A 16,388-nucleotide genomic window follows, 5' to 3' on the forward strand; every position below is an offset into this window, starting at 1 on the left:
TGGTAGGGTGTATCTTGACTGTGTTGTTGGCAGCCAATCATTCTGTCCTCTTGACTGTTTCCGCGCTTTCTTCACGCGTCAGTGCTCCACTACGCGCATTACATTTTTTTTAAATATCCGAAGTGTATCGCTGATCAACGTTATATGATAATAGAAAACCACTGTTTTATTCATGGTTTTCCAATCTTGTTCTGACAAGACACGTTGTCGGAATAATTTGGTTAAGTAATAGTGTGTGAAAAATAAACAAACATTCCGGTGTGGTGATAATCATTATTTGTCGACGGCACAGATGGTTTGTGTACATAACAGGTTAGGAAAATGAGGTTAAGGTTAGAAAAAGGGATAGGCTAATATTACAGTTGTCAACAACTTGTCCCCGACGCGACCAGTAGATGGCGCTGTAGGCCTACTCCATCTAGCCACACGGGTAGAACAAGAGGTGGTGCTGAATCCAGACCCCTCCTCAATAGGAAACCTACGGACAGGAACACCTTCCTTGGAGGTGAGTTTTCCTCCACGTCTAATTATTAAAAGTCTCCCTGTAAATCAATTCAGCCGCACCAGAAGAGTATGCAACTCTGATTCTTCTTACCAGAAACAGACCATGTACCCCATACAAAGGTTTAAGGAAAGGGGGTACAAAGACAATTGGGCAAAAGATACCAATGATCGTTTTGAAGGGCTAACACAGTTGGAACGCCTTCTTCCAAAAGTTAAAGAAAACGCAGAACATGTCCCCCCACTCTTCACCCAATACTCACCATTGGGGAAGGCATTTAAAGACATTATCAGGAAGCACTGGTACATTATTGATAGTGGCCCACAATTGAAACCCATCTTTAAATATCACTCAAGTATGGTCTTTAGAAGACCCCCAAACGTGAAAGACATTGTGGTCAAATTTGATTATCCACCAGAGAAAAGGGAAACTTCTTGGACAAGGTTCCGGAGGGTAATTACAAATTTGGCCAATGTGCTCAATGCAGTTTCAAGTACAAATGTGACTAATTTACCCACCCCTGCACAGGACGAAGATGTAAGATCAAAAGCCTGATTACCTGCATGTCAACCAATGTTTACATATTGAAATGTTCTTGCGGTCTGCCTTACATAGGGAAAACCTGTAGAAGCCTAAAGACCCGGATCAGTGAGTACCGCAGCAATATACCGACTTGTGAGACAAAACATTCTGGTTGCTGTTCATTTTGTACAAGCTGGACATCCTATTAGTTCTTTGACATACATTGGAATAGAATTGGTCAAGATGTCACGCAGGGGAGGGGCCATTGAGAGGAAACTTCTTCAATGGGAATCTTTCTGGATCCACAGGCTCAACACACTGTCGCCACTTGGTCTTAACGAGTTTGACTTAAAACTGTTTTTAGATTCAAAATGTCCAAATGATTTCGTTTTTTTATCCTAATTAAATATTGTATGTATATACAGTACCAGTCAAAAGTTGACACACCTACTCATTCAAGGGTTTTTCTTTATTTGGACTATTTTCTACATTGTAGAATAATAGTGAAGACATCAAAACTATGAAATAACGCATATGGAATCATGTCGTACCCAAAAAAGTGTTAAACAAATCAAAAATATATTTTATATTTGAGATTCTTCAAAGTAGCCACCCTTTGCTTTGATGATAGCTTTGCACACTCTTGGCATCAGGAAGTGCCCCAATACTATTCATGATTAACCACTCGTGGTGTGATCGTGATAACATACAGAAACTCGACCTAGAATACCTCACAATCAAATGCCGACCGTATTACCTCCCAAAATAATTATCTTTGGTTGTAGTCACAGCCGTGTATATTCCCCCTCAAGCCGATACCACAATGGCCCTCCAAGAACTTCACTGGACTTTATGCAAACTGGAAACCACATATTCTGAGGCCGAATTTCTTGTAGCTAGAGATTTTGACAAAGCAAATTTGAGGAAAACGCTACCGAAGTTCTATCAACACATTGACTGTCGTACTCGTGCTGCTAAAACACTTGACCACCACTACTCCAACTTCCGGGATGCCTACGAGGCCCTCCCCCGCCCTTCCTTTGGCAAATCTGATCACGACTCAATTTTGCTCCTCCCTTCCTATAGGCAGAAACTCAAACAGGAAGTACCCGTGCTAAGGACTATTCAACAGTGGTCTGACCAATCAGAATCCACACTTCAAGATTGTTTTGATCACACAGACTGGGATATGTTCCGGGTTGCCTCTGAGAATAACATCAACGAATACATGGATATGGTGACTGAGTTCATCAGGAAGTGTATAGGAAATGTTGTACCCACTGTGACTATTAAAACATACCCTAACCAGAAACCGTGGATAGTTAGCAGCATTTGTGCAAAACTGAACGCGCGAGGCACCGCATTTAACCATGGAAAGGTAACTGGGAATATGGCTGAATACAAACAGTGTATTTATCCGCAAGGCAATCAAACAGGCACAACGTCAGTATAGAGACAAGTCAACGGCTCAGACACGAGACATATGTGGCAGGGTCTACAGACAATCACGGACTACAAAGGGAAAACCAGCCACGGACACCGACTTCTTGCTTCTGGACAAGCTAAACACCTTCTTCGCCCACTTTGAGGATAACACAGGGCCAACGACACGGCCCGCTATCAAGGACCGTGGGCTCTCCTTCTCCGTGGCCGACTTGAGTAAGACATTTAAGCGTGTTAAACCTCACAAAGCTGCCAGCTCAGACGGCATCCCTAGCCGCATCTCCAGAGCATGCACAGACCAGCTGGCTGGAGTGTTCACGGACATATTCAATCTCTCCCTATCCTAGTCTGCTGTTCCCACTTGCTTCAAGATGCCCACCATTGTTCCTGTACCGAAGAAAGCAAAGGTGACTGAACTAAATGACTATGATTGCATCTTCTGTGGATCTATTGTGGATCTATTGAGGCGGCAAGCAAATTGAAGTGGGTCTAGTGTGTCAGGTAAGGTAGAGGTGATATAATCCTTAACTAGCCTCTCAAAGCACTTCATGATGACAGAAGTGAGTGCTACGGGGCCACAGAAGATGCAATCACCATCACCATCACACTGCACACTGCCCTATCCCATCTGGACAAGAGGAATACCTATGCAAGAATGCTGTTCACTGACTATAGCTCAGCATTCAACACCATAGTACCCTCCAAGCTCACCATTAAGTTCTGAGCCCTGGGTCTGAACCCTGCCCTGTGCAACTGGGTCCAGGACTTCCTGATGGGCCGCCCCCCAGGTGGTGAAGGTAGGAAACACCTCCACTTCGCTGATCCTCCACACAGGAGCCCCACAAGGATGCGGGCTCATCCCCCTCCTGAACTCCCTGTTCACCCATGAGTGTGTGGCCATGCACACCTCCAACTCAATCAATTGTAAGGGAGGGTTTTTGTAAGGGAGGGGACATTAGTCTAAATATTATATTTCTGGATTTCATAAATGAGAATTAGGCTAAAGGTACTTATGTCCTACATGTCCAAGCAGCTGGCCGTAAGGTGTTCAAGCTGAGTTTGTGATGTCTATGCAATGTATCTGTTTGAGTTATGTCAGGTCATGCTGCCAAGGGAAATGCACACTCTCAATGTGGAATTTTGTATTTTCTTAAAAATGTAAATGACCTAAATCATGTGTCTTGCTCAGCTGTGATATGAGAGTGATATGCCTTCGAGAAACACACAAAAGTAGGTAGTCATTACTGCCCAGAATCCCAAAAGTCTAGTCTCACAGTAGTTGAGCAACATCAAACAGGCACAACATCAGGATGATGTTTGTGATGTTGACTCAACTTCATGTCAGGTCATGCCAAGGGAAATTCACACAAATTCACACCAATTGTAGAGCCCTTTTCATTAGTAAAGTTTGTCATCACTTAAAGGCGCTGAATGGTCAATCTGACATCTGCATTTGCCGTTCAGCATTTACGGTGATATGGCCTCTGCAGAAATCAGGGCATTCAACAGCTCTGCTCCTCACTTAGTTCACCTTTAGTGAAATTGTTTTAGGTGTATTTGATATAGCCTAGCAGTGAACTCTTCAGCAAACAGTCATCTGTTAATGGGGCAATCTCAAATCAAATTGTATTTTTTACATGCTGAATACTTGTGAAATGCTTACTTACAAGCCCTTAACCAACAATGCAGTTAAGAACATTTAGTTGAGAAAATATTTACTAAATTAAGTTAAAACAAAAAGTAAACACAAAATAACAATAATGAGGCTATATACAGGGGGTACCGGTACCGAGTCAATTACCGAGGCATTGTCGTGTCCTCTTCAAGACTGTCTTGGTGTGTTTGGACCATGATAGTTTGTTGGTGATGTGGACACCAAGGAACTTGAATCTCTCGATCCGCTCCACTACAGCCCCGTCGATGTGAATGGGGGCGTGTTAGGCCCTCCTTTTCCTGTAGTCCACTATAATCTCCATTGTCTTGCTCACGTTGAGTGAGTTTGTTGTCCTGGCACCAGAGTTTGTTGTCTCTGACCTCCTCTGAGTTCTGCAGTTCCTACATCCATTTTTGGATCCATATTCTTTTAGCCCTGAGTGCCAGTGAGGGGTATCCTATGATGCAGGTTTGAGGGGTTAGCGATGTAACTTTGTTCAACAGTATTTGTATGTATTATGGATCCTCATTAGTTGTGGTCCAGCAAAATTAAGGCATACAATTTTAAAAACATTACAATACATTCATAACAGATTTCACAACACACTAAGTGTGTGCCCTCAGGCCCCTACCACATATCTACAACACAAAATCCATGTGTATGTTATCGTGTGTGTATGCATGTGTCTATGCCTAAGTTGATGTTGCTTCACAGTCCCCACTGTTCCATAAGGTATATTTTTATGTTTTAAAAAAATCTGATTCTACTGCTTGCATCAGTTACCTGATGTGGAATAGAGTTCCATGTAGTAATGGCTCTATGAAGTACTGTGCGCCTCCCATAGTCTGTTCTGGACTTGGGGACTGTGAACAGAACTGGCATGTCTTGTGGGGTATGCATGGGTGTCTGAGTTGTGAGCTTGTCATTTAAAACAGACAGCTCGGTGCATTTAACATGTCAAAACCTTTCATAAATACAAGTAGTGATGAAGTCAATCTCTCCTCCACTTTGAGCCAGGAGAGATTGACATGCATATTATTGTTTGCTCTCGGGGTGTACATCCAAGGGCCAGCCGTGCTGCCTTGTTCTGAGCTAATTGGAATTTTTGTGGCACCTGACGACATGACTGAACAGTAGTCCAGGTGCGATAAAACTAGAGCCTGCAGGACCTGCCTTGTTGATGATGCTGTTAAGAAGGTTGAGTAGCGCTTTATTGTGGACAGATTTCTCCCCATTTTAGCTACTGTTGTATCAAGTTCAACTCCGGATAACCGTTCATACGAAAGTGGCTTACTTTTTATACAGATAAATTTCTATGCTAACGAATCCTAACTTGTTCCAGGGCAGGCTAACACGGCTAATTCCACTTACCATGAATGAAATGACTGCCACAGTTCTTGACTTAGGATGAAAGCAGTGCAGGAGCTATCTTTTTCCAAGTCTGTCCATTAGACTATGTTCACAGAAATACACAAATGACATTATGCTAAACACACCTGATTATTCCCTGTTAAGGGTTTATACACATTTTTCACTACTTTTAACCAAATGTTCATGACTATTATTACAGCCTACATGAAAAAGCAAGCATTGACACCGGAAGGCTGCTGTGTCTGATCCCATGTAGACCTACCATCTCCTGCTGTTGATCTTAACCCCCCATTTCAAACCGTTTACTGTCACGCACAGATTCACAGACTAGCGGCAAATAAACTTGAACAAAGCGGAATCAGGAAATGAATGCCCACTCGCCATTCTATTCAATGTTGAACCCGCCTTCATTCTTCTTTGATCAATCGATTTTGCCTCATTGTGTGTATCTGGGCCGGCAATAGGCTACTTAGTTTCATAGAAGAGGTGGTACTCAATTCCTCCAAAATATTAAGTGCCGGTACGGCACTATGGACAGCACTTGACCAAGTCAAGCACTACTCTGTCACAAGTTGAAGACCAATTAAATCAGATTCCCTCCCTCTTGATTTAAAAAAATGTTCACTAAAGTAGTGCACTGAGACTTTACAACAGCCATATTAGCGGACCAATACAGCCTTCTGCAGCGGGTGGAAAATGTTTTACACACATTTTAGAGCAGTTGTTTCTAAAAATGTGTGAATAAAGTTTGACAGGGGAAACGTCATGACCTGGGAATCACCAGGAACCTCACAATACGATATGACGATACTTAGGTGCGGATACGATATGTATTGCGATTCTCACAATTCTATGTGTATTGCGATTAGATACACCTACACCATCACACCTCCATGCTTCACAGTGGGAACCACACATGTGGAGATCATCCGTTCACATACTCTGCGTCTCAAAGGCACGGCGGTTGGAACCAAAAAAAGTACAGATTTACACCGGTATAATGTCCATTGCTCGTGTTTCTTGGCCCTGTTGGTCAATTTCTTCAACAAATAATCAGGTCTATATAATTATCAAACATACATTAGTAATGGAAACAGACTCTTTTAGTAATACAATTGTAGGCAGAAGTTGATACAGAGTACAGTATAACAGTATATGATAGCTCTCCACAAGTTCTGAAAAATGTTTTAAGACATCCTGTAACTCATATAGCCTCCCCAATCCCCCTTACATAACTTTCCCTAGCAACAACATTTTAATAAATCTAACCTCCCACTGACAGCAGGAACCATCTTACCAGCAAGTAAAAACTCAGAAGTGGGTTTGACCAAAACCTTTCATCACAAGTATAGAGTCAACAATGTGAACGAGTGTAAGTATCTTCTGACAGGTGGCTGGTTTCATCAGGTCTGTGGCAGCCTTGTGTTCTCGGAAAACCAGATAACCACAGTGGGATCCAGACAGGAGGAATCTGAATGTACACGCCTTCTGACATTGTCTGAAGGTCACAACACTCAAAACAGGTTTTAACACACACACACACACACACACACACACACACACACACACACACACACACACACACACACACACACAGGTCTCCTGAAGACGAGACCTTACAGTTAATCATAACATAATTCATTAACCCTTTAAAAGGTATAAGGCTTTGGTTTAACCTTCTTCAGCCCAAGCAAGTCTTCTTATTGGTGTCCTTTAGTAGTGGTTTCTTTGCAGCAATTTGACCATGAAGGCCTGATTCACACAGTCTCCTCTGAACAGTTGATGTTGAGATGTCTTTTACTTGAATTCTGTGAAGTATTTATTTTGTACAGTCTTCTCAAATAAAACTGAAGTACCTCGGCGTTACTCTGGTCCCTGATCTCTCTTTTGACGAACATATCAAGATTGTTTCAAGGACAGCTTTTTCCATCTGCGTAACATTGCAAAGATCAGACATTTTCTGTCCAAAATTGATGCAGAAAAATGTATCCATGCTTTTGTTACTTCTAGGTTAGACGACTGCAATGCTCTACTTTCATTACATGGGCTTGCTCCTACCTATCTTTCCGATTTGGTCCTGCCGTACATACCTACACGTATGCTACGGTCACAAGACGCAGGCCTCCTAATTGTCCCTAGAATTTCTAAGCAAACAGCTGGAGGCAGGGCTTTCTCTTATAGAGCTCCATTTTTATGGAATGGTCTGACTACCCATGTGAGAGATGCAGACTCGGTCTCAACCTTTAAGTCTTTATTGAAGACTCATCTCTTCGGTAGGTCCTATGATTAAGTGTAGTCTGGCCCGGGAGTGTGAAGGTGAACGGAAAGGCACTGGAGCAATGAACCGCCCTTGCTGTCTCTGCCTAGCCGGTTCCCCTCTCTCCACTGGGATTCTCTGCCTCTAACCCTATTACAGGGGCTGAGTCACTGGCTTACTGGTGCTCTTCCATGCCGTCCCTAGGAGGGGTGCATCACTTAAGTGGGTTGAGTCACTGATGTGGTCTTCCTGTCTGGGTTGGCGCCCTCCCTTGGGTTGTGCCGTGGCGTAGATCTTTGTGGGCTATACTCTGCCTTGTCTCAGGATGGTAAGTTGGCGGTTGAAGGTATCCCTCTAGTGGTGTGGGGGCTGTGCTTTGGCAAAGTGGGTGGGGTTACATCCTGCCTGTTTGGCCCTGTGTCTCCTGACCCCTCCTGTCTCAGCCTCCAGTATTTATGCTGCAGTAGTTTATGTGTCGGGGGGCTAGGGTCAGTCTGTTATATCTGGAGTATTTCTCCAGTGTCCTGTGTGAATTTAAGTATGCTCTCTCTAATTCTCTCTTTTGGGGGACCTGAGCCCTAGGATCATGCCTCAGGACTACCTGGCATGACTCCTTGCTGTCCCCAGTCCACCTGGCCGTGCTGCTGCTCCAGTTTCAACTGTTCTGCCTGAGGCTATGGAACCCTGACCTGTTCACCGGACGTGCTACCTGTCCCAGAGCTGCTGTTTTCAACTCTCTAGAGACAGCAGGAGCGGTAGAGATACTCTCAATGATCGGCTATGAAAAACCAACTGACATTTACTCCTGAGCTGCTGACCTGTTGCAACCTCGACAACTACTGTGATTATTATTTGACCATGCTAGTCATTTATGAACATTTGAACATCTTGACCATGTCCTGTTATAATCTCCACCCGGCACAGCCAGAAGAGGACTGGCCACCCCTCATAGCCTGGTTCCTTTCTAGGTTTCTTCCTAGGTTTTGGCCTTTCTAGGGAGTTTTTCCTAGCCACCGTGCTTCTACACCTGCATTGCTTGCTGTTTGGGGTTTTAGGCTGGGTTTCTGTACAGCACTTTGAGATATCAGCTGATGTAAGGGCTATATAAATGTATTTTATTTATTGAACTTATCCTCTGCAGCAGAGGTAACGCTGGGTCTTCCTTTCATGTGGCAGTCCTCATGAGAGCCAGTTTCATCATAGCGCTTGATGGTTTTTGCAACTGCACTTGAAGAAACTTTCAAAGTTCTTGAAATGTTTCATATTGACTGACCATGTCTTAAAAGTAATGGACTGTTGTTTCTCTTTGCTTATTTGAGCTGTTCTTGTCATATGGACTTGGCCTTTTACCAAATAGGGTTACCTTCTGTATACCACCCCTACCTTGTCAAAACACAACTGATTGGCCCAAACACATTAAGGAAATACATTCCACTAATGTCCTTTTAACAAGGCACACCTGTTAATTGAAACACTTTCCAGGTGACTATCTCATGAATCTGGTTGAAAGAATGCCAAGAGTGTGCAAAGCTGCCATCAAGGCAAAGGGTGGCTACTTTGGAGAATCTCAAATATATTTGGATTTGAACCCTTTTTGGTTACTACATGATTCCATATGCATTATTTCATAGTATTAATGTCTTCACTATTATTCTCTAATATAGAAAATAGTAAAAATATAGAAAAACCCTTGAATGAGTAGGTCTGTCCAAGCTGTTGACTGGTAACATACATACAATTCAAAAGTTTGGGATCACATAGAAATGTCCTTGTTTCTGAAAGAAAAGCACATTTTTTTGACCATTAAAATAACATCAAATTGATCGGAAATACAGTGTAGACCTTGTTAATGACTATTGTGGCTGGAAACGGCAGATTTTTTTAATGGAATATCTTATTGGCGTACAGAGGCCCATTATCAGCAACCATCACTCCTGTGTTTCAATGGCATATTGTGTTAGCCTTTTAAAATAAGCTTGGATTAGCTAATTGATCATTAGAAAACCCTTTTGCAATTAAATTAGCACAGCTGAAAACTGTCGGTCTGATTAAAGAAGCAATAAAACTGGCCTTCTTTAGACTAGTTGATTATCTGGAGCGTCAGCATTTGTGGGTTCGATTACAGGCTCAAAATGGCCAGAAACAAAGACCTTTCTTCTGAAAAACAGTCTATTCTTGATCTGATATAAAAATTTATTATAAACCGGTAGACTAATAACTGACATCAACATTACTATTAAGACTAAGTGAGGTGTTTGTGTGTTTTGTTAACAAATGGCACAGTATGATTCTCTATCAAGTGTCTTTTAGATCTCCCAGTCTTGTTTCAGTTGGGAACTGACCAATAAAAACGTGTTAAGAAACTAAAAACACCCTCAATAAAAACCGTCTAATTACAGAGCGCTGGTATAATGCCTATCGCTGTTGATCCTCCTACTTGTTGACACACCCACTTTCAGAAACTCCACATATGTATTTACCCATACTTGTAGCCATGTGCTACATGCATGCGCAGTTACAAGCCTGCTTGAGTTAGCGGCAGGCGGACAAGCAATATCCACTGTCGTATTACGGATGAAGCCTGAGCTGGAATGTGAAGCTAACTGAAGCTAGATAGTTTTAGAAAACCCTGAGTAGATATAGGTTGCTTCAAAGGATACCCGTTATCATTTAGCGATTTGTAATCATAAAGCTTTTCATATTACCCACAGCAATAATACCACCTCTGTACTTCAAAGAGTTTAAACTAACAAAATATTCTTGATCTCTGAACATTTATTTCACATTTTCAAAATCAATATAATACAGCATCTTAAAAAGATAAAATATCTGACCTACAAAATCCATCCTAATACTTGTTTTTAAAAACATATCCAATGACATTTACATCAAGCAGCATAGTGAACACAGTAACACATTTCAATTGGAGTAAATGAAAACATGAGCAGACAAATGTGCATTTCTTAAGTTGAGTCCCAAATTAATTCCTACCTTAATTCCCTCCTTTAAAAATGGAAGGAATTAATAACACAACCACACCAGAATGAACTTTGTACAAACTTATGGTGCAAATCCTGAAGTGACTTGAAGGCCCCTTTCCAATTCTGAAGTCTATTACTTAACAGACATCAAATTAAAGAACTCAAGAAATGTGACCTGAGAGGACATGGACATTTGGTTTCCAAATAGATTATTTAAAATCACTGAGTTTGACATCCATAATTAGAAACACTGTTGTTCCAATTATTCAGACATTTTTACATGTGATGTGTATCACACAGATCATCATAAGTGAAAAGCTATACAAGTAGTTGTTTTTTTAACTAGATCAGCCATAGCTCTTTTCTCGTTCATGAGATAGTTGTTAAGCATAATCTCTTGTTTTGTTTCTTTTTTTGTGATAAAAAATATATTTCATATTCAATAGGCTACATAGATTTTATATTAATTAGTGTTACCAGTTAGTGTAATTTTCCTGTTGAGTCAACAATGGCTCATCTCAACACATAGAACAGTTACAAAAGATAGAAGGTCCAGTAAAGACCTACACTGAGAAATTTCTGTTTATTAAACCGGTCATGCAATCAGTAAAATGTCCCATCTAAGCATTGAAAATATGATCATCCACAGAGTATATAGCCCCCATCCAAAAACCTTAATATCCTTATAACACCCCCTTTCTTTTTCTTATTGCTTTTGTTCCACCGAGCATGGTAAGACTGGCCTCCTGTTGAGTGAATTTTAAAAGAAATTAAACATTTTCACAACTGATCTGGAACAGCCCTTTGAACAAAAACACACTCTAAAAGGATATTTTGGGATTTTGGCAATGAGGCCCATTATCTACTTCCCCAGAGCCATTTTTATGTCTGTGTCCAGTATGAAGGAAGTTAGAGGTAGTTTTGCGAGCCAATGCTAACTAGCATTAGCACAGGGGACAAAGTCTATGGGTATCTGCTAGCAGATACGCATAAGACTTCCAGTCATTGGGCTAACACTAGTTAACAATTGCGCTAGCTAGCAACTTCCTTCAAACTGCACGCAGAGACAAATGGTATCTACGAGTTAACACGACTCTTCTTGCCAAAATCCTGAAGTATTCCTTTAAGAATGACTTTTTTTTTTCAGTAGTAAGGTCGAATCTCCTCATATCCTGAATATTTTGGCCACTCTGGGCAGATCCCATGGGAGCACCTGGGACTACCGTAGTGATCGAAATGAATTCCCAAATCAAAGGATTGCATCTGCTGGGTACTGCTGAAGCTACCCTGGCCATCACTCTTCAGAGCAGACCGGATAATCCTGTAGTTCTGGCCCTGGTTGCTGTCCCAGTATGTCTGGCCATTGACTTCATAGCAGATGGCAAACTCTACCTTCTCGTGTGGTATCAGTGCAGCTGGAAGGGAAACCTCAAAGGAGAAGGTATCACGGTCCGAGCCCGTGTATGTGTCCTTGACATAATGGCACTCCAAGTCGGTGTAGCTTTTCCAGGTGTCAAAGGTCAAACGCACCTTTAGAGACTTCTCGAAGGACAGGTTTTTTACCTTCACAGTTCCAGCCAATGCCCTCTTTTTCAACATGCAGTTTTCCAAGCAGACAAGCTCGGTCTCCAAACGCTGGCGGAAGAGCAGGTAGTCAGAAGAGGGCTGGGTGAAATCCAGCATCAGTCTGTCCTCATCTGTTAATTTGAGCGCAGCGCTGAACAGATCTGTGATGTTGAGTGGAATGTCAATGGCATCGTCGAACAGGGAATAAACCTTCACCTTGGTGAGGGCCAGGCCATTGTGGTCGGCAAAGGACACTCGCCTTTTGGGTTTCCCATTCTCCTCATGAATAGCGCCCTCTGATTTAATCTGCTTAGGAGAAGCAGAGGATTTGAACCTCAGGCAAGGGTTCAGACAGGGTCGTAGTGGTTTCAGTGATTTTGGGGTCCTGTAGCAGAAGTCATCGTTCGACAGGTAGAGCGGCATGGCAAATTCAATCAGCCTGGTGGACTTGAGGAAAAAGGCCAAATACACTAAGGGAAGAAAAAAAAAAACATACCAGAAAGTTGTGGTGAAACAATTGTCATTCGACAAGTTACTTCAAACAATGTTTGCCAGAGAACAAATTCTCTAGTGAAATGCATACAGTATTCTTGCCAAATTTGCACACAAAACATTATGCAACAGTAGGCTACATGTGTGGTCACAGAAACATAGCGTCTGACTTTCATTAAAGGAAATAGCTTATTTCAGCTGACAGACGTCCCGATTTATGTACAGCCATCACATGCCTCTGGTTGTATGTTGTATAAGATCAATGTTTAAGTTACCAAAAGGTATTCTCTAACCTTCCTTTTCAAGGTGAATAATCATGCCTTTACTATTTGTAGTCATTTGAAAAAAGGGAAGGTGATCATTTATAGCCTTCTGAAATGCTGTTTGTATTTTTCTCAAACAATCAATGAATTTGTTGTCTCCATACCTACATTTTATGTACTTGACACATTTGATTGGCTAGTCTTGTCTTGGTGGTGAAGCAGCAGCACCGTCATCAGTCCTCTGATATCTGACTAGGCAGCATACATTGCATTCGGGAAAGTATTCAGACCCCCTTCACCTTTTCCACATTTTGTTACGTTACAACCTTATTCTAAAATGGATTAAATTGTTTTCCCCCTCAATCTACAGACAATACCCCATAATAACAAAGCGAAAATTGGTTTAGAAATGTTAACACATTTAAAAAAATAACTGAAATACCTTTTTTTTTTACAAAAGTAATCAAACTCTTTGCTATGAGACTCGAAATTGAGCTCAGGTGCATCTTGTTTCCATTGATCATCCTTGAAATGTTTCTACAACTTGTTTGGAGTCCACCTGTATTAAATTAAAATGATTGGACACGATTTGGAAAGGCACACCTGTCCTTTTAAGGTCCCATAGTTGACAGTGCAGGTCAGAGCCAAAACCAAGCAATGAGGTTGAATGAATTGTCTGTGGAGCTATGAGACATGATTGTGTCGCGGCACAGATGCGGGGAAGGGTAACAAAACATCTCTGCAGCATTGAAGGTCCCCAAGAACAGTGGCCTCCATCATTCTTAAATTGAAGAAGTTTGGAACCATTACGACTCTTCCTAGAGCTGGCCGACCAGCCAAACTGATCAATCAGTGGAGAAGGGCCTTGGTCAGGAATGTGACCAAGAACCTGATGGCCACTGACAGAGCTCAAGTTCTCTGGTCTGTAGGGACCAAGCTTGAACTTTTTGGCCTGAATGCCAAGCTTCACGTCTGGAGGAAATCAGACATCACCTGGCCAATACCATCCCTACAGTGAAGTATGGTGGTGGCAGCATCATGTTGTGGCGATGTTTTTCAATTAATCAATTTTAGAATAAGGCTGTAACGTAACAAAATGTGGAAAAAGTGAAGGGGTCTGAATACTTTCCTAATGCACTGTAGTTCCTGTAAACTTTGCATTAGCTATATGGTTGTTTTTGTCATACTACTTGGAGTTGTTTAGTATGTCTACTTTGTCTGTCCACATTGTTTACCTTTGAACAATGTGTGTGAAGGAACAAAGATGCGCTCTGAGTGATAGGCTTCACCAGCATTTACAGCGCACTTCCGGGTTTTCCGAACACAAGTAAAACCGATTACGAGTATCAACTGTGATAAAACGGATACGATAACGAGGAGATCGGCACAACTCTAGTGTTCACTTAAGACTACGGCAGCAGAGCGTTTTAGCAAATTCAGAGTGCAGGCTGACGTGGACTCAATCCTAGGTCTCTTTGCATGTCAGTGACAGAGCCAACAGTTTCTTCACTTGGTTGTGCCCATGTCCATTAGAATATTATACCTATAGTCTGAAGTTGCAGGGAGAAACGGTGTGTGTGAACAGTGACAAACCTCACCCACAAAAGGCCCCAGTCCTTGACTCACAGCACTCTCCTTTACCCGCTGTCCTGTCTGCTCTGGGCCACCTGTGAGAGATTTCACCGCAAATGCCCACATTCATTTACTACTGTGGATGAACTGGGTATCTGTCCTGCACTGTAATATTAGCGTCCACTTGAACCATTTTAGAAATCACTCAGTTTTCCTAAGTGCACCAATATTTCAACTTTAATTTTTCAAAATACAAGGTAAATTAGAACATTTGGGAAAACGTTATTAAAAACAATTTTACATGGTATTACATTTTTTTAAAGTAAACATTTTAAATAGTGAAATACTTTTATGAGTGCGTCTGAACATTTTGATATTTAAACATACTAATATTATTCAATTTGAACGATCATATTCTATAATTGGATTGATAAGATTAACACGCCCCCTTGGACTATACATTGTGTTTCAAAGCGATGTTACGTGCCGTCACCAACATGAAAATGGCTGCTGTGGCTTCTGCTACATAGTATGAGGACAAAAAAATGTTTTATTAAAAACTAGTAGCTAGTATTTTAATAATCTTCGATTTGATAGAGTCAGTGCGTTCCGACCTGTGGGGTTCTCCAGCTGTACTTACTGCTGAATACAGGTCGAACCTATTCTGGCTAGCTCCTTGTATAGGGCTGGCTCGAAAGCTTATATCTGACAGATTTATTTGGCTACACTACTAAACTTTAACCACTTACATGGATTTCAAAACAGTAATGCTACCGATATGGCCATTATTTACTCAGTGTTACGCACATGTTGTCCTGTATTTAGTATTATACCAGATGAGATTGGTGCCCTGCATTTAGTATTACGCCAGATTTAGATAGGTTTTCAGCGCTATTATTTCAGGGGTATATTCATTCCGCCCATTCGGTTGCAAAACGTGTCTTAAACGGAACCTAAAGGAACGAAGCGGGGACGGAGCTACATGAACTTGTCCAATAGAAGTTCGAGTTTTGCTCAGTTTGGTTCTTAAACGGTTTCCGTAATGAATATACCGCTGGTATCAGCTTCTTTGAATATTGAACAAAAACGGAACTTAATGTTATAGGCTAGGTTACTAACCACTGCAAACTGGAGTGGTTAGTAACTAACACAAGTTATATTTTTATTCAGTCAAGAAACAAACTTACCTTGTGCAGTTTGTTAGAAATATTTGCAATTAATTAAGCGATAGGGTACGTTTACCAGTCAGAAATCACCATTGCACGGTCATCAGCGGTAAAAGCTCCTCTGCCGTGTCGTTTATATGTGAGCTACAATGTAGGTATAGAGATCACTTTTGCAGCAATGTTACACTATAATTGCTACAAATCAATGACCTGTCGCAACTTCACGAACTGTACCCAGTTTCAGTCATGCCACCGGCTCGTTGCTTTAAACACCATACTGGGTTCACAGGGTATATAAATAAAAGAAAACACGCTTGTTTCACGTGAACGTGTACCTGTAGCCAATCACAGTAGGCCGTGAAGGAATGCTCGGTGAATGATGGGGCACGTTCGAGACAGTGGATATATGGTTTTGTAGAACGACTGTGAGACCGTCAGTTCCGGTGACTTTTTCAAAGGACATTCTACTCCAAAATGAATGAGAAAAAAACCATCTCAATATAATAGCATTACACCAAATAACATATTGGTCCATATCAGATTATGCTGTTTTGCAATAAGCATTATCACATGTAGCCCAACTGATCGTCAGTAGTGAA

The 16,388-nt window shown here is 41.6% G+C and overlaps 1 protein-coding gene across 2 annotated transcripts; it reads right to left on the bottom strand.

Moving 5' to 3' along the window:
- Window positions 1-10,509: 10,509 nt before the first annotated feature.
- Window positions 10,510-16,075, bottom strand: LOC139421912 (protein phosphatase 1 regulatory subunit 3B-like). 2 transcript variants are annotated; one of them, XM_071173045.1, is made up of 2 exons: window positions 15,811-16,075; window positions 10,510-12,766 (listed from the first exon to the last, which is right to left on the bottom strand). In XM_071173045.1, exon 2 carries the CDS (start codon window positions 12,717-12,719, stop codon window positions 11,874-11,876), a length of 846 nt encoding a protein of 281 aa, XP_071029146.1. In that variant the 5' UTR covers window positions 12,720-12,766; window positions 15,811-16,075; the 3' UTR covers window positions 10,510-11,873. The 2 variants fall into 2 exon arrangements, with proteins under 2 accessions (XP_071029146.1, XP_071029147.1); XM_071173046.1 differs by having other exon boundaries at window positions 10,524-12,766; window positions 15,866-16,056.
- Window positions 16,076-16,388: the final 313 nt, after the last annotated feature.

Source organism: Oncorhynchus clarkii, chromosome 12, assembly GCF_045791955.1.
Source record: "Oncorhynchus clarkii lewisi isolate Uvic-CL-2024 chromosome 12, UVic_Ocla_1.0, whole genome shotgun sequence".
Lineage (NCBI taxonomy): Eukaryota > Metazoa > Chordata > Actinopteri > Salmoniformes > Salmonidae > Oncorhynchus > Oncorhynchus clarkii.

Coding starts and splice junctions, on each gene's coding strand:
- LOC139421912 (XM_071173045.1), bottom strand. CDS start 12,719: ATGCCGCTCTACCTGTCGAACGATGACTTCTGCTACAGGACCCCAAAA.